At 49.4% G+C, this 21,700-nt stretch overlaps 2 protein-coding genes across 8 annotated transcripts; one reads left to right on the forward strand and one right to left on the reverse strand.

Moving 5' to 3' along the window:
- The first annotated feature begins 304 nt into the window (after nucleotides 1-304).
- On the forward strand, nucleotides 305-14,589 carry TMCO6 (transmembrane and coiled-coil domains 6). Of its 7 annotated transcripts, none has more exons than XM_039483999.1 (12): nucleotides 305-516; nucleotides 2,052-2,176; nucleotides 2,468-2,577; nucleotides 4,196-4,379; nucleotides 6,687-6,791; nucleotides 7,425-7,510; nucleotides 8,398-8,514; nucleotides 9,727-9,838; nucleotides 9,959-10,139; nucleotides 12,219-12,313; nucleotides 13,668-13,835; nucleotides 14,310-14,589. In XM_039483999.1, the coding sequence occupies exons 1-12, from the start codon at nucleotides 432-434 to the stop codon at nucleotides 14,478-14,480; spliced, it is 1,539 nt and encodes a 512-aa protein (XP_039339933.1). In that variant the 5' UTR covers nucleotides 305-431; the 3' UTR covers nucleotides 14,481-14,589. The 7 variants fall into 7 exon arrangements, with proteins under 7 accessions (XP_039339933.1, XP_039339934.1, XP_039339935.1 ...); XM_039484002.1 differs by lacking the exon at nucleotides 305-516 and adding an exon at nucleotides 874-1,050; XM_039484000.1 differs by lacking the exon at nucleotides 8,398-8,514.
- A 354-nt stretch (nucleotides 14,590-14,943) lies between these two features.
- On the reverse strand, nucleotides 14,944-21,694 carry NDUFA2 (NADH:ubiquinone oxidoreductase subunit A2). Its single transcript, XM_039484006.1, has 3 exons — nucleotides 21,525-21,694; nucleotides 17,611-17,717; nucleotides 14,944-15,154 (listed from the first exon to the last, which is right to left on the reverse strand). Exons 1-3 carry the CDS (start codon nucleotides 21,629-21,631, stop codon nucleotides 15,063-15,065), a joined length of 306 nt encoding a protein of 101 aa, XP_039339940.1. The 5' UTR covers nucleotides 21,632-21,694; the 3' UTR covers nucleotides 14,944-15,062.
- Nucleotides 21,695-21,700: the final 6 nt, after the last annotated feature.

Genomic DNA, 21,700 nt, shown 5'->3' on the forward strand with positions numbered 1-21,700 from the left:
GTCCCCCAATTTCTGGGGACCCCCAGAGAACCCCCCTCACTGAAACATGCAAGCCCCCAAGCCCCTGGGACACCCTCGGGACCCCCCTCAGTGACATGCCAGGAACCCCAGCCCCCCGGGAATCCCGCAGATTGACACCCTCGGGACCCCCCTCAGTGACATGCCAGGAACCCCCAGCCCCCCAGTTACCCCCTCACTGACTCCTTCCTCCGCCGACCCCACCCCACCGCCACCCCCACCCCACCACCCGCGCCCCAATCTCCACCGAGCCCGGGACCCTAGGCCTGCTGCGGACGCTCTGACCGCGGCCTCCCGTACACGCAGCGCCGTGGCGGCTCGGGCCCGGCTCCCGGAAGCGCGCGGTCCCCGGCCGCCATCTTCCCCGCTGGAGCCGGCGGCGGCTCCCCCCCGCCGCCTCGGCCGCGATCGGGATGTGGAGCCGGAGGAGCTGCCGGTACCGGCCTGATGCCAGCGGCCTGGAGGAGCTGCGGGCCCGCCGACGGGAGCAGGAGTCAGGTCCGGGCCCGACAGAACCGCCGGGCCCAGGCCTGGGGAACCGGGCTGGGCCCTGCAGGAGCCAGTGGGGGGGGGCGGTTCTGGAGGTCCGGGCAGCTGGTTCGGTTCGGGGCAGTTGGCTCTGGATCCTTGTGTCTGGAGGGTCTTGGGAGGGGGATCTGGGCTGAGAGGAGTTGCTCCAGTTCTGGGAAGGGGGTTCAGACCCCTGGGGACTCAGCTCACTGCCAGGGACTGAGACACAGACACTCTTGGGTTTCAAGAAGGAGGAGTATTTGTGGCACCTTAGAGACTAACACATTTATTTGAGCAAGTCTCTAAGGTGCCACGAGTACTCCTCGTTCTTTTTGCTGATACAGACTAACACAGCTACCACTCTGAAACCTGTCACTCTTGGGTCTACTGCTCTGATCCACAAGCTTAGGTCTGGAACAAGGGTCTTGGTCCCCGCAAAGGGGCCATATCTGCTGTGATCTGAGCCATGCTCCTGGGAAGTGGGGATGGGATGGGCCTTTGGGGAAGAGGTGTCCATTTAGGGTAAGATCTAGTCTATTTGTTTCAATAATTAGGTCTGGGGAGGGGTCTTGTCCTCTTACTCCTCTCCCTCATTTCCCCCCACCCCCTTAGGAATCATAGGTGGTTTTTTACTGGATTCTCATTCTAGACCATCTTGATATTGCAGCTGGTGGAGTAATTGATTCTCATTGGCTTGTTCGGGGAATAGTGCAACAAAGCCTGCTTTCGTGCTAGGTTTTGATTTGTCCATAGAATGGAAGCTGTCATGGCTCCACTTCCTACATTATCACACTACTCCCTCTGTCCCTGTCTCTGGTAGGGGCAGCAGCTCCTTCTCTTCGTAGTCCCAAAAGATTCAGTTCTTGGCCCTCTCCTGCTTCCTTGTCTACCTTCTCTAGCTCAACTTTGACACTGATGATACTCAGCTATATTTCCTCATAGACCTTTATTGAATTCTCTCATGCCTTGACCAGGTAAACTGGTGGCTTCATCTCAGCATCTTTCACCTGGATGTCTCAAAGTCAGAAGATGCCTCTGCTGCATCTTCAAACACACCTCCATCTCCTCTGTTTTCCTTTTTGGTTCAGATCTTCCCCAAACTATTTTTTCCACTTACGCCTAGTGGCCTTTTACTACCCCTATAACACTCTCCATGTATTTCACTGCCTCAGCGCCACCTCTGCTTCAACTCATCGTCACCTCTTGCTTTGACTTGCAGTTCCCAAATCTATGGCCAACGTAAGACCTATCTCTCCAAACTCCATTGTGCGCAGATTATTTATTTGTAATAAATCTGTGTAAAATCACCTATGCCATTGTCTAGATGTTTTTCCCATAAATTCCCATAATTTATGGGAAAAAACATTTAGACACTGGAATAGGTGATTTTACAGTCACAGAAGGAGACAAACAGCAGCTTCTCCTCACCCCCAAAAAAGAGCAGTGTTTTGGGTGGGGTGAAAACTTGTCTTGAGCTGGAAAGCCATGTTGTTGTCAGTAATCAGAGGTTGGTTTGTTTGCAGCTCTGAGGAAGGCCCGGAGGCAGCAGCAGTTGGTCAGTAAGAGACTTCTGCGAGAAGACAGCCTGGAGAATGGAGATAGGCAGGCTGGAGTGGAGATAGCATCAGAACCTCTCTCAGAGCAGGAGGTGAAGGGTTTATACCATTTGTCCCTAGTTCTAGGTTTTCACTGGCCCTAGCCTTTGTTAATAATAATAATAATGATGGTACGAACTCTATATAGCTGGTTGGATTCCAAAGTGTTTTACAAACTGCTAGATAAGCTTTAGTTGTAGCACCTAGGTGCCAGGGTTAGTATCAATACCCTGTAGAAAAGTGCCATGGCATCTTGAATGACCATAAGTGATCATGCCTTTAGGCTTGTGATTTTTACCCTGGAGCTGTGCTTGACATCCACTCAGCTGTTTGTTTTCTACCAGATTTTGCAGCTGCTGAGGGATGTCCAGAGGGGAACAGAGGAGAGGAAGAAATTGTTGAGTCACCTTCGAAAGGGACTGCAGCACAAAGAGACGCAGCAGAAATTTGTGAGGTTAGCCAGTCTGTGCTTCCATGCTATGCCCAGCCCCAGGCATGGCTAGTCTGTGCTCATAAAGGCTCCAGCTAGCAGTGGGCCTCTCTGGTAGTGGCCATTGCAAGGACATGGCTGTGGATCCACTTAGGGTTTGTCTCCGCTTACATTTTATAGCGCTCTAACTTGCTGGCTCACGGGGGTGAAAAATCACCCCCCTGAGCACAGGAAGACTGAGCGCTTTAAAGCGCTAGTGTAGACAGACTCTGAGCGCTGGGAGCTAATCCCCTCATGGAGGTGGATTACCAGGAGTGCTAGGAGAGCATGTGACCACACTCGCACTTCAAAGTGCTGCCCAGGGAGCGTTCCCACGGCAGCGCTTTGAAGTTTCCAGTGTAGACATACCTTAGATGGAGATGGGCCCACATATCCTCTGTAGCAGGGATAGGTGTGGCTATTTCTGTGATGTGGGAAATTTTTCTGTGGTTGGGAGTGTGGCTCACATATCTGCATTAGAAAATGTCTCCATCCCTTTTTTTTCTTTGACCAGTTCCTTTTCCCACTGAGAGAAAAGCTCATGTTATGTGGGACAGCCCCCTAGATAGCCTGGCCTGTATGCCTTTGTGCTCTGCTGGGTTGCGGATGAGACTGAGCTGGGAGAGTCCCATTGGAACAGAGGGATTTTGGGGGGAAAGCTGGACGTAGCCGCTCTAGACTGACAAAAGGAGGCTGAGAGCTTGCAGGACTTGACTTTACCTGATTTTGATCAAGGAAATATATTACAAAGGATTCCTACAAGGCTCTTCACTGTGCTCGAGAGAGCTGTGTGTTGTACTCTCCAGTCTGCGTGGTTTGCTTGAGGCTTCATTCTGCTCATGTTCTTATAGGCAGAGCTGTCTGGCTTTGCAGTATCCTTCTGGCTGGTCAGAGACAGCTTTGTTAGGCTCTCTGCCATGCCACATAGTGGTGGCAAAGTGACTTCAGAAGGCAGCAAATTTGGCTGCTTAAAGACAGGAAAGGGGGAGTGAGGAGGAAAAAGAGAAAATATTGTAAAAGAAGTGGGACAAAGGCCTGGTCTACACTAGGGGGCGGGGTCGATGTAAGATACATAACTTCAGCTACGTGAATAGCGTAGCTGAAGTCGAAATATCTTATTTCGACTTACCTCCCATCCTCACGGCGCGGGATTGACGGCCGCGACCCCACCCCGTCGACTCCGCTACCGCCACTCGCTCTGGTGGAGTTCCGGAGTCGACGGGAGCGCATTTGGGGATCAATATATCGCGTCTAGATGAAATGCGATATATCGATCCCCGATAAACTGATCGCTACCTGCCAATCCGGTGGGTAATGTAGATATACCCAAAGTCAATATCCAAACACTGGGCCAAATCCAGCCCTGTGTAACTGCAGTGAAGTCAGAGCTGTGAGAGCAGGAATTAACCTGGCCCTTTCAAGTCAAGTGGTCTGAGGAATGGCTAGGCCAGCCCATGAACTGGGCAGGTTTTTAGTGCCTGGTCCCTGAGAGACAACTTGCCCTCCCGACCCTGGGACATCAGGGTAGGAGCAGTGTGTGTGTGTTTTGGGGAAGGGGACGGGGGGCAGCAGAAAGAAACAATGTCCTGTTTTGCTTTTACAGGTTGGAGGGCAGCATGCGGATCCTAATTGGGCTCTTCACCAGCAGCTTGGCCAATGTACAGATGGAGGCAGCTCGCTGTCTGCACGAACTCTCACACTCCAGTGACCCTGCTGTGGCTGAGGCGTGTTTGCCATCAACCTCCTATCTCCTGACCTATCTCTCAGGACACAGTGTAGAATTCACAGTAAGATGCGGGCCTGTGTTTCTCCATTGTTTTCGCATCTGCTGGGCTTTCATTAGTGGTTGGACTTCTGAGATTGAGTGGGCAAAATGTAGCCCATTGGCCAGATGCAGCTCACAAAGGTCTCCAATAGAGCCCTGCAGTTGCCCTCCTCTTCAGGACAGAGCTCCATCTTGTGGAGACTACAGGTGCTCCTCAATGCTCCAGTCAATGGCCTGGCTGAAGGTAGAACAGTGGCCCTGTAGGCTCTGTGGGATGCATCTGTACAATGGATAAAAGAGAACTGCTTGACACAATGTATTTAGGCTTTCAAAAGGCTTTTGACAAAGCCCTTCATAAGAGGCTACTAAAGAAGCGAAATAATCAGGGGTAAAAGGCAAAGTATTGTCATGGATCAAAAATGGGCTAAATGACAGGAAATGAAGAGTAGGAATAAATGGTCAGTTTTCATGATGGCAAAGGTTGACAGCCAAGTGCCTCATGGTTCCATGTTAGGTCTGATATGGTTTAATATATTTATTAATGCACTGGAAAGGGGGGTGAACAGTGATGTTGCAAAATGTGCAGGTGACACAAAGCTATTGAGGTTAGTCAAGTCCCGATAAGACTGTGTGGGACTTAACCAAGCTAGGTGATTGGCAACACAAGACAGGTGAAGAGCAGTGTGGATAAAGGCAAAGTAATGCTCATTGGAGGGGGGAAATGTATACTCCTCACACATCTCACAGGGGTCTAAATTAACTATCAGCTCAGCAAAAGGACAGACAGTGCAATGAAGACAGCTAGTGAATGTGTAGCTGCAGTGCAAAAAGCAAGCAGGATGTTACAATGTAGTAGAAGTGGGATAGAGAATAATCCAGAAAATAATCAAATGTTGTTATAGAAATGGATGGTATAGCCTTAGCTGGAGACTGTATGCAGAACTGGCCCCCCGTTTCGGAAAGTATGTAGCAGAATAAGGGGGGCTCAGAGAAGGGCGATGAGAATGCTTATGTGCTGGAAAAACTCTCCTGTGAAGAGAGATCGGAATGACTGGGATTGTTACTTTAGAGAGGAGACAAATAAGAGGGAACAAGATAAAAATCTATAAAAGAATGAATGGTTTAAAGAAGGCAGATTGGGGACTTCTGTTCTCCCTGTCTCATAATACAAGATCAAGGGGACACTTAATGAAACTGAATTAAAGGTGGCAAATTCCAAACTGAGAAAGGAAATACTTCTTCACTAAGTGTGTGATCAGACTGCAACTCACTGCCACAGGATGTCATTGTGGCCAGGAAACCAATAAGATTCAAAGAGGGTTTGGACAGTCATATGGCTAACAAGAATATCCGAAGTTAATGCAAACAAAGTCTTAGAAGGGATAAAAAACCCACTAGCTCTTCAGGGTTTAAGTCAGTCTCTAGCTATTGTGGGTTGAAGTGAGACCTTCATATGGGACAGATTATCCCACATTTACCTCCCTATTTGCCCCTTCCTCTGAATCATCATGTCTGAAGCATCTGGCACTGGGTACTGTCAGTGAGAGGAGGCTGGATTAAATGGACCTTGAGTCTGACCCATCTGCAGGGCCGGCTCCAGACCCCAGCGCGCCAAGCGCGCGCTTGGGGCAGCCTTTTGCCGGCAGGGCGGCAGGTGGGTCCGGCGGACCTTCCGCAGTCATGCCTGCGGGAGGTCCAATGGAGCCGCGGGACGACCGGACCTCCCGCAGGCATGAGTGCGGCGGGTGCGCTGGTCCCGCGGCTCGTGTGGACCTCCCGCAGGCATGCCTGCGGAAGCTCCACCATAGGCGCGGGACCAGCGCCACGTCTGCGGGACGTCCTGCGGAGGCGCGGGACCGGCGCCCGGCTGCGCGAGAGGCGCAGCACGCCGCCCTGCTTGGGGCGGCAGAATTCGTAGAGCCGCCCCTGCCCATCTGGCAGTCCCTGTGTTCCTATATTGCAGAGGAGGGTAGCTACACCTTGCTCCAGCAAGTATGTCCTTTGGGTTCTTGTTGTTGCTAGTGTGACCCTCAGATGGACTACATTTGTGTGCCTGTGTCTAGCTAGCCAGGAGCCTCCTGCACAAGCAGGGAAAGCTGTGCTAGGTAAAGGGACTCAGTTAGCATTAGATCCTCTGGCTCTGCTAGTCCTGGAAATCACATCTCTCTTGCCATTAGTGCAGCATCCATGCATCTCAAGGGGCTGTTTGTTGCTCTCTAGTGGCAATATCTCCCTAATGCCAGTAGGGGACACTCTCATCTGGTTGGATTGGCGGGGCACTTGTGGCACATAGGGAGCGTAACTGTGGTCCCCTATGTCTGTGTTTTAGGAACTGTGTTTGTACACACTGGGGAACTTGGCAGTGGAGAGTGACGCAGTGAGGAAGCAGCTTTTACCTCAAGGCATTATTCCAGCCTTGGCATCCTGTATCCAGGTGAGTGACCCAGCTAGCCTATCTCCAGCTCTTCCTACAAGCCTTGCCAAGCAGGAGGGGGTATTTCCCTGCATTCTTGAACTAGTGGCTTAGTATAGTCACTAAGAGCTTGTATGAATGGCACAGCATCTCTTCCTGTCACAGGGCAGGCCGGGTGCAGAGGGCACTCTGCAGAGAGCTGAGCCCAGTTGCGGGTGCAGCTGGGCATACGCCATGTGCACTGCTGTATACAGTTTTAATTTCCTGGGGTAACATTCTGATGGTGGCTGACATGGTTTTTGTGCTCTTCCCTGGCTAGATCGCTCTGTCTCTTAATCACAAGCGATCACAGGCAAGTCTGCCTTGTGAGCTTTCTGGGGGTCCTGGAGACTCAGAGAAATGGCTTGGCCATCACATGTATATATTTCAAACTAGCTCCCTCTGCATGGAGCTGCGGTGAGACCAAGTTCAGCCTCTCTGCTTTACGTTGAGTTGTTTTGTAGGCACCGTCCTTCCCCCTTTCACCGCTGACTCCTGCTGGGTTTGTTCTAAAAAACCAACGAGGACTCCTCGTTTTTGTGGATAGACTAACAAGGCTCCCCTCGGATACTTGGGTTTGTTCTAGTGGCTCAGCCTTGTGCTCTTTGATTTCAGTCCCCTCACGTGGCAGTGCTGGAAGGCCTGGGCTACGTCCTGTCGCAGCTCCTGCAAGCCAGGGAAGCTCCCACCAAGATCATGCCGTAAGCATCACTCCCTCACCTTCCATCTGGACAGGGCACGTGGCTGAGCACAGCATTTGCATGCCAGGGTCAGTTAGCATCCTCCTGGCACGTTATCTCTGTGACATTAATATGCCGGAGCAGAACCCTGGCAAGGACACTGAGGTTTTGTACAGATTAGGGCACTTTTCCCTGACCCCTCAGCTAATCAGCTTTCAGTAACCGTAAGAGGCTGCATGAAACCAAGGGGGCCAACAGAGAAATACTCTGGACACTTCTTCCTATTGATTTTAGTGCTGCTGAAAGGAGTTGGCTTGACAGCCCTGGAGACTGAGGCCATCTGCCCCCATGTATTCTAGCATGGGCAGCATCAGTGCAAGCCACCCCCACAACAACTGCTGAGGTTCCTCTGCCTTGCCTGGGAAGGACTGTGTCTAGGAATGAGGCAAGTTGAGGTGCCGAGGCCTCTCTGCAGAGCCTGCTAATGAGGGGGTTGATTAGTGCCAGCTGTGAGGTTGTCGATGCTAGATGCTTGACCCCCCACAGGAACTGGACCGACTCCTTTCATGTTATTCGAGTTCTGGCCTCGTTGACAAACAGGAATATCTTGGTACATATTTACCAACAGATCTCACATCTCCCTTTACCTAATGGAACCTGCCCAGTTCTCTGAGCATTGCCTTGGTGGGCATGTTTTCTGGGTCTGTCCTCCGTTGGTGGAGTCTCTCCCATTCGGGGCTTTGGAAGCGCACTGAGGGTGTTAAACTTGAACAGCTCTGGGGAGAGCAGTACAGTTACCCTCACCAGACAGCCCGGGCTTTTGCCCCACATATGGCAGTGTTGCTTGTACTCTTGCTTAATCCCTCTTTAAAATCCATGTTTCTCTTAACTCTCCTTTCTGGCCCCAGCTTGGTTCTGGACTCAGTTCTCCCCCAGCACATGCTTCGATTGGTTAGCTCCAACCTGGAGCTGGGAATGGGAGTCGCTGTGGAGTTTGCTTGGTGTCTTCATTACATTGTGTGTAGGTAAATGCATTTAGTACTTACTGTCTAGCTCCTCAAAGCTGCCTGGGACTTTCCAGACCCATGGAAGAAGGCAGGATCCCAACCCCTGGTGTTTGGGAACAGAAAGAGCTGCTCCTTAGTATCCTTAGCCAGTTGCTTTAGCTCAGAGGCTACCTCACTCTGTGTAACCCTCTCTCAGTCCCTTGGGGGAGACCTTGGAGGGAGAGCTGAGTGTCATTGGGGGTTGTCTCTTGTGTGTGCATGGCTCTATCCACTGCAGTTGGGACCCATCAGTTCTCAACCCTGTTACTGGCCTCAGTTTGCGAGATTGCTGAGGACAGGTTGGCAGTGACCCTGGGGGGATTTCACCCAGTGTGGGCTATGGGTCACCTGCCAGCATTCTCTGGGTATATCTCACTTAATCATTTCCCTGCCATTGTGGGGGCCTTGGGCACTGGTGCACCTTAGTCCCTCCTGTGGCACATAATAGTCCAGTCTCCTGGGGACGAATTTCGGCTGCTGGGTTTAGTGTGCGGATGCTGGGGGTGACCTGTGGTATTCAGGGATCAGACTAGACAGTCTGGTGGTCCCTGCTGGCCTTGTACTCCATGGCACACCCAGTCTCGTGTTATTGACATTGAACTAGAGACTGTTCCTATTCCAGTGATTCTGCAGCTCTATGAAGCTGTCCTCTCCCTTGAGCTTCCTAGCCTCCACCTGTCTGCCCTCATGGCCCAGGCCCACCAGGTGCATGTAATCTTGAAGCTGTTGCTTTTGTAATCTGTTGCCTGGGGTTGGCTTGAGATGAGGCTCTTGCCCTGTCCTCCCCATGGCCGCAATCAGCGATCTTGGGTTGCACTGTCACATGATAGCTTGCCACACTTGGCAAATTCCGTCTTGCAAAGGGAAGCACAGTGTGAGGCGTGGATACCCCCAGACAGCTATAATCCTCTGTTTCCACATGCTTTTCCCTTTCTGAAACCTTCCCCTTTTAGGCTGAAATGTTCCAGAGTTAGCTGCTGCCCTCAGGGGACCTGCTCTATAGAATCAGAGCAAAACCCCTTCTGTCAATGTCAACTTGAGAGAGTGTGAAACAATGCTACTCCCAATCTTTTAGCTGAGGCTCCAGCCAAACCAACTGGTGCATGGACATGAGCAGGGTGAGTGGTGCTGGCTGGTTTTGGGTTTGCTCCTTGAATTCACTGTTCCTGTAACGTTCCTTTCCCTTCATAGCCATGTGAACAACACGCTGTTAATCTCCCAGGGGATCGTGTCAACCCTGGTGCTGCTCTTGCTGGAACTGGCTTCCATGATGTCAAAAGCAGCTACCGAGGGCCTGGAGTTGGTAAGTAGAGGCTGTAGAGGGCCTTGGCTGCTCAGCAGTGCCACGCTCCAGACCCCTGCTGTCTGAAGCATTACTGTGCATGAGGGGGAATGCCTCATGTTGCTGTTCTTACCGTTTCAGCTTATCTGTCCCGTGCTGCGATGTCTCAGCAACCTGCTTGCGGAGGATGAGACAGAGGGCTGCAAAGTGCAGATCCAGGATGAGCGACTCTTGGTGGCTTTGTTTCTCTTCATGCAGTACTTCCTCCAGCAGCACCCATTCCTAGTGCAGGAGTGTCTCTGGCTTCTCAACAACCTCACAGGTGACTTTCCTATGCACCCTGGCTAGGCATAGCACCTAATAGGAATTCTCCTAGAACGTGCTACAGGAATAGAGTGACTAACATAGCTGATGGGTGGGGTTTCTGGGACTTGCCTCAAATCAAAGTCAGGGAGACTCACATTTTTTGTAGATTGCCTCTGAGAAGGGACAGAGCGCCAGAGACACATTGAAACAGAACTTATGGTGCTGCTACGGCTCATCATTGGGCTAGGACTAGACTCATGCAGGAAGGGCACGCCAGAGTCTTAATTCGGGAGACATAAGATAACACCCATAGGCAGAACAGAAAACACAGGTGTTATCTTACTACCCACTTCATCATCCCAGTGCTCCCCAGTTCTTGAGTTCCTCTCCTTGGCCACTCACAAGTTCATCCATCTCCGACATGTTCTGGGTGGTATGCTAGATATGAGACTGCATGGCGCTCCCTTCCAACGTAGATGAACCTGATAATAACATGGCTTTTGTAAAGGAAAATCATGCCTCACCACTCTATTAGAATTCTTTGAGGAAGTCAACAAGCATGTGAACAAGGGTGATCCGGGTGGCATAGTCTACTTGGACTTTCAGAAAGCCTTTGACAAGGTCCCACACCATAGGCTCTTAGGTGAAGTAAGCAGTCATGGGATAAGAGGGAAGATCCTCTCATGGATCAGTAACTGTTAAAAGACAGGAAACAAAGGGTAGGAATAAATGGTCAGTTTTCACAGTGGAGAGAGGTAAACTGCAGGCTCCACTAAGGATTTGTACTGGGACCAGTGCTGTTCAACATATTCATAAATGATCTAGAAATAGGGGGTAAACAGTGAGGTGGCAAAGTTTGAAAACGATACGAAATTACTCAAAATAGCTAAGTCCAAAGCTGACTGCGAGAAGTTGCAAAGGGATCTCACAAAATGAGGTGACTGGGGAAAAAAATGGCAGATGAAATTCAGTATCGATACGTGCAAAGTAATGCACACTGGAAAAAATAATCCCAACTACACACACAAAATGAGGGGTCTAAATTAACTGTTACCATTCAAGAGTCATCCATTGGAGTCATCATGGATAGTTCTCTGAAAACATCAGCTCAGTGTGCAGCAGCAATCAAAAACTCTAACAATAGGGAACCATTAGGAAAGGGATAGATAAGACAGAGAATATCATGCCATTATATAAATCAGTGGTACACACACCCCTTCTATATTGTGTGCAGTTCTGGTTGCCCCAGAATTGGAAACTGTACAGAGAATGGCAACAGAAATGATTAGGGGTATAGAACAGCTTCCACATGAGCTTAGAAAAGAGATGAGTAAGGCGAATCCGATAGAAGTCTATAAAATCATGATTGGTGTGGAGAAAGTTAATAAGGCAATGTTATTTACGCCTTCATAACACACAAGAATTGGGGATCACCCAATGAAATGAATAGGCAGCAGGTTTAAAACAAACATAAGGAAGCACTTCTTCACACAACACATAGTCAGTCTGTGGAACTGATTGCCAGGGGATGTTGTGAAGGCCAAAAGTATAGCGGGGTTCAAAAAGGAATTAGATTCATGAAGGACAGGTCCATCAATGGCTATTAACCAGGATTGTCAGGGTTGCAACCCCATGCTCTGGGTGTCCCTAAACCTCTGATTGCCAGAAACTGGGACCGGATGAATCACTAATAATTGCCTGTTCTGTTTATTCGTTCTGAAACACCTGGCATTGGCCACTGTTGGAAGACAGGATACTGGGCTAGGTGGACCATTGGTCTGACCCCAGATGGCCATTCTTATGTAGAGTCTCTCCTTATATATAGCAGCAAACCCTCCACTTCTCTACCTCAGTCAGTGCATGGTCCTACACCAGGGTTTCTCAAACAGGGGTAGACGCTTGCGTAGGGAAAGCCCCTGATAGGCCAGGCCGGTGTGTTTACCTGCCCCGTCCGCAGGTCCGGCCGATCACAGCTCCCACTGGCCACAGATCGCTGCTCCGGGCCCATGGGAGCTGCTGAAAGCGCCTCGTCTACAAGGCCCTTTCTCAGTAATGTTTGGGTTTCCTTAATACCTTTGTCTCCTGATCTTCCCAGCTGATGAGCCCATCTTCTGCTCTGCCGTGCTCACACTGGACCTGCTCCCAGCCCTCCTGCAGCTCTTGTCCTGTTCCCGGATGGTGACCCTGCTGGTAGGGAATCTCTCACTTCATGGGATATTATGTTCTCTAGAGCAGTCAGTTTTCTGGGCCTCTGGTGACAGGTAGGAGCCACTGGAAGGGATTGTGCTCCTGTGGTTGGGCCCTGTACATGGGAGGTCCATGTGCATGTCAAAGGTTTTATCAGCCCACGATAAGAGTGAGGTAAGTACCCAACACCTCACCTAGTTAATTTACTTCTGTCCTATTTGGTTCTTTTTAAAGACAGTCTCCTCCCCCATTCCTTATTAGACTCTGTATTCATGCCTGCTTATGGGGGCTCTGACTGCATCCTGCCCTGGGAGGGTTTGGAGCCCACTGAAATGCTCTTCCTCATCCCAACTTGTGTGTCATCATGGGAGGAGTTGGAAGAACATGAGGGGAGCTGCCTGCCCAGGTTCTAGTCTCCTAATATGCCAGTGGATAATAAGCCATTGCCGCAGGGAGTCAAGTGCCTTCTTGCTCTGAAGGGGACTGGTCCAGCTGAGAGCAGCTGCTGAACTTCCTCTGGTAAGAAAGCTAGTGTAGACCAACTGAAAGATGCTTCAAAATCCAAGCAGTGAAAGAGGAAGACACCCTAATGCAGTGCAGGTAAAAGGAGCAGTCGGGTTCTAGCACTGCCAGCACTCGGGCTTGGAGGCAGCCAGTTCAAGACAAGTACACGTGAAGGGATTTTTAAGGAAGCACTTTCAAAGCTTCTTGAACGCCAACAGGAGCTGCTGCATACTCTGCCTTTCCAGCAGGCTCAGTGAGGGAAAGGCCTGGACCAGCCTGTGCTTAAACAGAGAACACCTGAACTAGTAGCTAGCTATTGCCCTGCTCTAGTGTGTTCTGCTGGCAGGAGACTGCCATGGCTCCCCACGAAGCCTGCAGGGAGATAACCCTCAGCCCTTTGTGCAACCCAGCCTGGCAGGCAGCTCCAGCACAGAGTGACTCTGGGCACAGGGATACCTGCCAGTGTACCAAGCCCCATGCTAAGCACAAGTAGCAGACTCTGCATGGCCTCAGCAGGGTTGTCACCTGCTCAGAAAGCTCATCTCGCCCTGCCCTAGAGCCACGCAGAGTGGAGTTCTAGCATGCTAATCTCCACCTTCAAAGGTTTGCTGTACCACAGGGCAGGGCTGTCTCCTTCGAAGGGGTGACAGCATTTCCTGCTTCTCTCTATGTCCTCCCAGGAGGTGGAGTTACCCAGACTGCACCATCCTGCAGCAGGGAGACATACAGGACTGTGACAGATAGTTGGTGCTAGTCAATAAAAAATTTGTGACTAACCTCAGTAACATCAGTTCCCCGGGTATCAGTTACTGAGCCACGCAGTTTGGGATACTCATGCCAGCTCCTTCTCTAGGCTCTGACAGTGCTGTGTAACATCGCTGAGAAGGGCCCTGCCTACTGCCACCAGCTACATCAGAAGGCTGTGCTGCCCTCACTGCTCAGCACCCTTGCTCTTTCCGATGCCCAGGTGGTGGGCCAGAGTCTAGAGCTGCTACATCTCCTCTTCCTGCACCTGCCAGAGGTAGGGCTCAGTTCAGGCCTCTGGTTTCCCTGCATTGTGCAGTGGCCAGGGAACTACGGTGGTAAACTAACAGCTACCTCCTAACCTGAGTGGGGAAATTAAGAGGTTATGCTGTGGAAAGATGCCAGGGGGAACCCTGCTCCCTCAAGGCCTCTCTGTATCCAAAGAGCAGGAAGAGCACAGTCTATGGGAACTTTGCTGTGCCTCAACCCAGCACTGCAGGGACCGATAACCTCAGGCCCCAGGGTTCTAAAATGGGGAAAAGCTGAAACCATTAAGTCAACTATTAGTCTGAGCATTTCACCTAGGTCGTGGGGGAGGAGGTGCATTAGAAATTAATCCTTCAGCCCCTTTCCCAAGAATCAGGCATGATGGGTTCTATGATAGAGACCATGGAGAACTAGATCCACTGGGTTGCTCAGCTGCCTTCATTAGGCTGGGCCTAGCTCTAGTCTGCTGTCTGTCCTGGAACAGGCTGCTGACGACTTTCTCAGCCAAGCAGGACTGCAGGCCCTAGAACAGCACCAGGACAACCCCCAACTCCAGGAGCGAGTGAGGGCACTCAGCGAGACATACCTCCAGCCAGCTGCAGCTTCTCTGATCTCCTGTGCCGGTGCTTCAGCTGCTGTACTGCCCTCCTCCTAGACCACGCTGCATCCACTCCTGCTTCCCTTCCCATTTGCACTAATTCTATCCCATGGACTTTGTACAGTGAGAAGTTATTTTGGAATTTAATAAACTGTTTTACATTGTGCCCTCTGCTGTCATAGCGTGAAGCCAAGCCCTAATAGGACAGTGCCAGCTGATTTTACTGCCCTCCAGCTGTCTGGAAAGTCTACGGGATGGTTCCCTAGAGAATGGCAGCCATAACAAGCCCACAGACTGCCAGAGGTTAGCTCACCCTTCTCCATAAAGGCACCCTCCCTCCAGCACAGCAAGCTGCTCACATGACTGCTCAGGTAGGGAACAGAGATAGGTCTCAAATGAGTAGAAGGGAAGAGACTAAATACCTCAGTGGATTTGCTCCCTCTTCAGTGCCCCCACCCTATGCGGGAGGATGAGGCGCTACCTCCCAGCTTAGCATCTCTTTTAGAACAGACTCTCAGAGCACTTTGTCAGACAGGCTTTTATATGCAATTAATAAGTTACAATTACAGATATACAGCTTCTCCAGTAAACCCATTCAGGCAAGGGCTTCAGCATATGCAGATTCAGTTCTCTTTGTCTTCATGTTTTGCTGTGAACAACGTTCTCCAGGGCCTTGGCCACTTGATCCACATTGAGATTATTCAGTGGCACACAACTCTCTCTGCCAAACTCTAGGGTGGGGGAGAGGGAGAGAGAGAGAATTAGATGAAGAGGCCACCTTGTCCCCTTCCCCCAGGAGAGGCAGTGCTGGATTTATTCCCTAGTGCCTTGGCTGGTCTCATAAGGGTAGGTTTTGACAAGCTGGTCAATTGACCCCCTATTATTTGACCATGGTCAAATATTCCAACAGGAATACCTGATGTAGGTGACGGCCAACTTTTGTGACTGCATGATGGAGCCATTCCTTCATTTTTTAAACTTAATTTCATTGTGTTTTGCATTTATCTGAGTTAAAATAACTCAGTTAAGTACATTGTTTTTTGTAGTTAGGCATAAGTGGCTACGGCAAAGCCTATTGCAGACCATAGAACAGTAACAAAAGAGTAAGACTAACAAATTAGGGCTCTAAAATATTTGACCAGTTAGATACCCAACCCAAGTGTTCTATAGCATGGGACTTCCACCCTTTCCCTTAGATTATCCCATAACCTCTCTGTAAAGAGCCTTTCCCAGACTCAACTTAAGTGTTCCCCTTTCTGTTTCGTAGTAATAACCCTCCTCTTCCTCCTTGGTGTTCACACTCTTCAAAACATTTGCAGATTTTTTCCCTCCCTTCTAGTTTTTGCCCATTTGAACTCTGCCTGTTTAGCCCAACTTTCCTTGTAAGTCAGCCCCACCCCCACGAATGGCTATGCAGATTGTCTCACTGGCTAGCCCCCAGAAGCAAGGAAGAAACAGCCTACTGCCCCAAGCTGTGAGGGACACTTGAAGGCAGAGCAGACTTGCATTTTCATTTTTAGCTGCAGCCTGTTCATCTCAGAGTCCTGACTAAGGCTTGGGGAAAAGCTGTTTGAAAAGATTGGTTACTGCACTGACTGCCATTTGGCACTGCAGCTCTCCTCCTCGGTTCTCAAGAAGCCTCCATCATAACGGAGTTCTGCATGCTAACTAAATGTCACAAATCAGAAAAGCAGCATTTCCTGTGGTAGTCTTCATAATCCCCCTGTTCTCATGGTTTAGTAAGAAATTAAGTCTGTAATTAATTCTTTATGCTTCTGATTCCACCACTAATTTTTTTTTTTTTGTAAACTCCAACCAGAGTTCATGGCTAATCCTCAATGGGTCAGTTTAAGCTTGAAAGGGCTACAGCTGGTTTGCGCCACATGAGATTTCCACTTTGGTTCAAGAGCGATAGTTGTGAGCCTCGCTAGCTTTTTTCAACTATAGTGTAGCACGTATAATATAGCTACAAAGGGGACAGCTACACAGCAAAACCCAAACCTCTGTGGCAGCTAGTCTCAAAGCCTGGCTCATCTGATTCAAGTTTGCACCACAGGGCTAAAAAATAACAGCAAGGAAGTTCTTACTCAGACTGGAGACTGAGCTTGGAGACTCTCCCCACATCGCTGGGTTTCAGAGTTGAGGTTCCTGCCCATAGCGTGAGCCCAAGGCAAGAATTTTCTGTTGCAAGCATTCAGCCTGCAGTCAAGCATGTTTGTGTCTGCATAACAACTCTGTGCATTTAAAGCAACAGACCACTCTTCCAGTTTAGCTACATGGGGAGAAGTCTGTCTATTGTGAGTGTGCAGCACATTTTACTCATTTAAAGACTTGGTTTTTTTTTTTTTAAAGGAAAAATCTGTTCATTTCACAGGCTACCATGACATTTAAGGCTTCACAGAGACACTTCTGCATCAGACAGAGCATTCCAGTGTTAACAGGGTCACAATTTTATTTTTTATTTACTAATTTTTTTAAACTTACTTTCTGATAGAGCCCTGTTTACACAGTATGTCCTTGTATGCTTTTTAAAACATTCCTTTAAGAAGTGGAAAGTTTTTCCTGTTCGCTTAGTGTTTATAAGGGTCTGTCTAGCTAGGGATAATTACTATAGTCTAGGGAAACAATGAAACCGATTACACAAACAAGTAAAACTGGAAAAAAAAAAATAGAAACCTAGCAAAAAATATCCAGCTTTGTTACAGGAATTTTAGATGGGGTAACAACAGTGGGTACAAGGCTTTTAGGTGGACTTTTAATTTTCAAATTGACTATTCCTTTAAAGATCCACACCACAAAGTTCACTTAGTCCCACTGTGCAGATGCATAGACGCATACACACACCATTCAGAATCACTGTTTAAGCAGTTGAACTGATAGGGAAGAGCACCGTTGCAAGCACCCCGATTTCTGAACTTCCTAACGAGTTAATGTATCAGACTTTCATTAGGCAGTTTTTAGCCTTTATTTTGTACAGTGCCTTTTTTTTTTTTTTTGCTCTTTCCCAAACCAAGCAGGTCCTAGCCTCATCTCTCCACATATGGAAACGCCACCTTGATGTGTAATTTGCACTGCTCTTTCCTGGATTGTGAGCAGTTTAGTGCGGAATTCCTAGTTTGATACAGACTCCAGCGTTCTTGTCAAACTCTGAGCTAATGACATTGACTAGGGCTCCTTCCCAACTCACCGTATCGAGCCCAGAGCTTAGGCTGCACACCAGAGCACTCTCGAATCAGGATGGGGAAGTCCGGGTTTGCCTTCTTCAGAGTCACGTAGTGCTGTTCAATGAAGTCTCTGTCAAAAACAGAGCTAATTAAAGTTCTGCGTCATTTCCAAGTACAATTATGTCAAACTAAAGAAAATAAGTAGTTTTATCTACTGGGATCTCAGAAGTGTTATATGCACCTGGCCCTTCCAAAGCATCCACAGCCTCTGGAACAGGCAGTAGGGAGGACCACAGTCTATGGAAGGGTACAGTAACGAACATCTTGTCTGTACACCAATTTCACCCCAGCTCTGCTCCCTGTGGACCTCACCAGGGCTATGTGAAGCGTAGGACAAGCATGACAGAGAAATAGGACATGTCGAAAAACAACAGTAATACTAGTGATGTTCTTACACAGGATCCCCATTCTACTTTATGCTTGAATCAAGTCACAAACAGCCCTTTGACCTCAGCCTGAGTGAACAGTCCCCTATCACAACAGTGCCTGGAGAACTCCCTCTGGCATATACAGTGGGACTCAAGCAGGAAGGTGTGGAAATAGCTCAGAGAAGCAATTTGTACGTACCTCCCTCTTGCAGGGTGGAAGCTGTGAAAGGGGACACTCAAAACGACACAGCCTTTCGCTGAGATTTAAACATTTACCAACACATCAGTCCATGCGGTCCAGGAGCATCTTTTAACCACTGACCCATATTACTATCAGAGCACCTACAGGACACTGTGTCCACCCAGGGTACCTAGACAGGCCTCTCACCTACATTCACACCAAGCCCCATCTCCATGACATCGCCCTCCCTGTCCTAAGTGAGCATGCCATTATTACTGCAGTTATTAGGAGTCTTGGAGGTTTATAGGCTTTAGGCACATTAATAACAGGGGGAAAAAAATCTAGTTACTCTCACTTAGCTGAGCTAGTGTCAGTCAGTCAATAAACAGCTCCCTAGACACAATCCCTACCCTAAGGACAAGCCTAGAAAAATAGGCCTTACAATATATGCAGGAGTCAATAAGTGTAGGGAGTGTGAGCTCAACCCCCGGCCCCTGATCTATGCATGCATCACCCCCACAATTCATAGGGGTGCTATCCAAATTGCACACAGTCCAGAACCATCTTTCCAGTAAAATCCAATCAAGTGATGCTTTGCAGTAACAAGTAATCACTATTAGTTTATTTGAGATATGACATCCACTCTGGCTCACTCAGCCAGCCTTTGGGAAAGCTGAACAACTGTACTATTACAAGTCAAATGTAAAAACTCAACTTGTGTGTCATCCCCACAGTGACTATACTGCAACTCACCAGCAATGCCCTTGGAGAAGGAAACTGCCCTATGGCCAGGTTGTTCCATAACTGCCCGCTTTGGGGTACCTGCATTTCACTCTGCAATCTCCAGTACTAGCCACTGCCAGAAAAGAGATCGTGGACTAGCCAGAACACGCACTTGGTCTGATATAGTTATATTTAGGGTCCTGTCTTTGATTACTGGCAGAGAGAAGTGGTTTACCACCATGGGAAGTTTCTGTGCAATGCTGAGGCTGAGGCAGACTGAAGGTCGAGAGGAAACCTGTAGATTACAAGTACTGCCCGATCAGTCTTTGCCACCGTCACCATCTCAATTACTTTCCCTGTCAGGGTACCGTGTGGGGTGCCCACACTTCCCGTTTTGGACAGGACAGTCCCTTTTTTAAGCCCTGTCTCGGCTGTCCCAACTTTCCTGGCAAAAGTGGACATTTGTCCCATTTGCTCTTGCCAGCTGATCAAGTTGGAAAGAGCAAAAGGGACAAACGCACATTTTGTCAAAGTGGAGGGGTGAGCGGGGATGCCAGGCCCGCGGAGGGGGGGAGGCAGGGCTCAGGTGAGAGACAGACAGGGCTCAAGCGAGCAGTTCACACCAGCCCCATGCGGGGAAGAGAGGCAGGGCTTGGGCCAACCCCATGCAGGGGAGGCAGAAGCCCTCGGGCTAGCCCCATGCAGTGTCCCGTTTTCCCTTTGGGAAATATGGTCACCTAGGCAGAACCCAACTGCAGCTGATCAGGGACGATCAGGTCCTGGTTTTCAGGGTGGCTCTAGACATCTCACCGGACGTGCGGCTGCCCACTGTCTCCCTGCTGCCATGTGCTCCCCTGTCTGTCTCAATCCGCCCAGTGTATCCTGGTTTATGACTGTAAGATCCGTGGGGCAGGGGCCTGTCTCTTTGAGGGGGCCATGCAGCACCGGGCACACTGGGGTCCTGCTCCCTGCCAGTGTAGTGTGAAAAACTGCTATCCGTCTTAATTTGCTACCAGTAGCAGGTACTGATATTAAACTGCTATCTGACAATCTGCTACTGGAACAGGGATAGCAAATTCTAACCAGTAGCAGTTACTGATAAGTAAGGTTGTTTTTACTTTCTGACTTGTCCCAATTTGCTAAAACTTGACAGCGATGTGGGATGGAAGCGTAAAGTCTTCGGCTTCCAAACGACCCTGCCTGGTGTACATTAGTTACCTCTTAAAATTGAAGGAGGTCATTTAAACATCATTTCTTTTGCAGCTTCATTTACTGTGCTAGTAAAACATAGCAAGTGGAATACTAGAAACACAGGTTTCAGAGGGGTAGCCGTGTTGCTGTTTTTGCTGATACAGACTGAGGAGTCCTTGTGGCACCTTAGAGACTAGCAAATTTATTTGGGCATAAGCTTTCATGGGCTATAACCCACTTCATCAGATGCATGGACTTAAAAATACAGTAGGCAGATATCTACAGCACATGAAAAATTGGGCGTGGGGGGGTCTGTGTTAACGAGGCCAATTAAATCAGGGTCGATATGGCCTATTCCCAACAGCTGACAAGAAGGTGAGAGTATCAACAGAGGGAAAATTATTTTTTGTAGTAACCCAGCCACCCCAGTCTTTATTAGGACCTAAGTTGATGGTGTCAAGTTTGCAAATTAATTCCAACTCTGCAGTTTCTCACTGAAGTCTATTTTTGAAGGGTTTTTTTTTTGTTGGGGAATGGCCACTTTTAAGTCTGTTATTGAGTGTCCAGGGAGATTGAAACACAGATGTCATTGCTAAAGCTACTAGCAAGTACTTACTTATACATATTTTCAATGAGTATTATAAAAATATAAATTAAATAGCTCAATGACCTGCATCTGCACAATAACAAAAGTAAATGATGAAGCACTAAGAGTAATTCAGGGAATCCTAGCAGCAGATAAGACAAATTTGAGAATTGCTATGAGACTTTATGCAATCAGATACACTGATAATGGATTCTTGTTTCTGAGGTGGTATATGTAAAATATTTCACTGAATCAAGTCTCCTGCAGCACCTCAATAGGTTACCTCAGACCAAGAGGAGCTGCTGTGACTAGGCACTGGGATGCCTGTGCCTTTAAGAACCCAGCCCTGGGAAGCCCATGCTGAGATGTACTGTCCTGTGGGAGGGGAAATGAAAAAGCCCCTCCCCCTTTCCTCCCCATTTTTGCAAACACTGTTGTCTCAGTCCAGTAACTGTTACTCCCTCTGCCCCTGCTCCCCACCCCATTTTGCCCTTCAGCCCTTACCTTAACCCTGCCTCCAAATGCTTGAACCTCCCGACCAGTCAATTTCCACCCCCTGCTCACCCCTCCTCCGATTTGAAGAGCTCTCCGCAGAATCTGGGCCAAGTGAGGGCAGGGTGAAGGGCAATGGCTTCAGCAGACGTTACTAAGCACGCGCAGTTCGTGCACTCAAGTAGCAAATTAGGACAGAGCCGTTTTTCACACTATACCGACGCGAGGACGATAGTGACGGTAACTAGCAGATCCCCAGTGTCCCATCGGCAGGGAGCCGCCGCAGCCGGTCCAAGGATCTCGGCCCCCGCCCAGCCCTCCCGAGGTGCCCCGCACCTGGTGCCCTGGCTGCTCGGCGAGCGCTGACACAGGTGGATCCGAAGCTCCCTGAGGCTCCGGCCCAGGCCGCTCCCGATACTCCGCACAGCCGCCGCCGCCGCCATCTTCCCAGTGTAGCGCCCCCTTCCCAGCCAATCCCATAGCCGGCAGGAAGGGGAGGCCCGAAGCATGAT

Source organism: Mauremys reevesii, linkage group 8 (assembly GCF_016161935.1).
Source record: "Mauremys reevesii isolate NIE-2019 linkage group 8, ASM1616193v1, whole genome shotgun sequence".
Taxonomy (NCBI): domain Eukaryota; kingdom Metazoa; phylum Chordata; order Testudines; family Geoemydidae; genus Mauremys; species Mauremys reevesii.

What these genes read in the sequence shown, in the direction of transcription:
- TMCO6 (XM_039483999.1), top strand. Translation starts at nt 432, where the DNA reads ATGTGGAGCCGGAGGAGCTGCCGGTACCGGCCTGATGCCAGCGGCCTG. An exon ending in ACGCAGCAGAAATTTGTGAG is followed by an intron (nt 2,578 to 4,195) that starts GTTAGCCAGTCT and finishes TTGCTTTTACAG; the next exon opens with GTTGGAGGGCAGCATGCGGA. An exon ending in GACACAGTGTAGAATTCACA is followed by an intron (nt 4,380 to 6,686) that starts GTAAGATGCGGG and finishes TCTGTGTTTTAG; the next exon opens with GAACTGTGTTTGTACACACT.
- NDUFA2 (XM_039484006.1), bottom strand. Translation starts at nt 21,631, where the DNA reads ATGGCGGCGGCGGCGGCTGTGCGGAGTATCGGGAGCGGCCTGGGCCGG. An exon ending in CCGAGCAGCCAGGGCACCAG is followed by an intron (nt 17,718 to 21,524) that starts GTGCGGGGCACC and finishes TGTTTTTGACAG; the next exon opens with AGACTTCATTGAACAGCACT. An exon ending in TAAGCTCTGGGCTCGATACG is followed by an intron (nt 15,155 to 17,610) that starts GTGAGTTGGGAA and finishes CCCCCACCCTAG; the next exon opens with AGTTTGGCAGAGAGAGTTGT.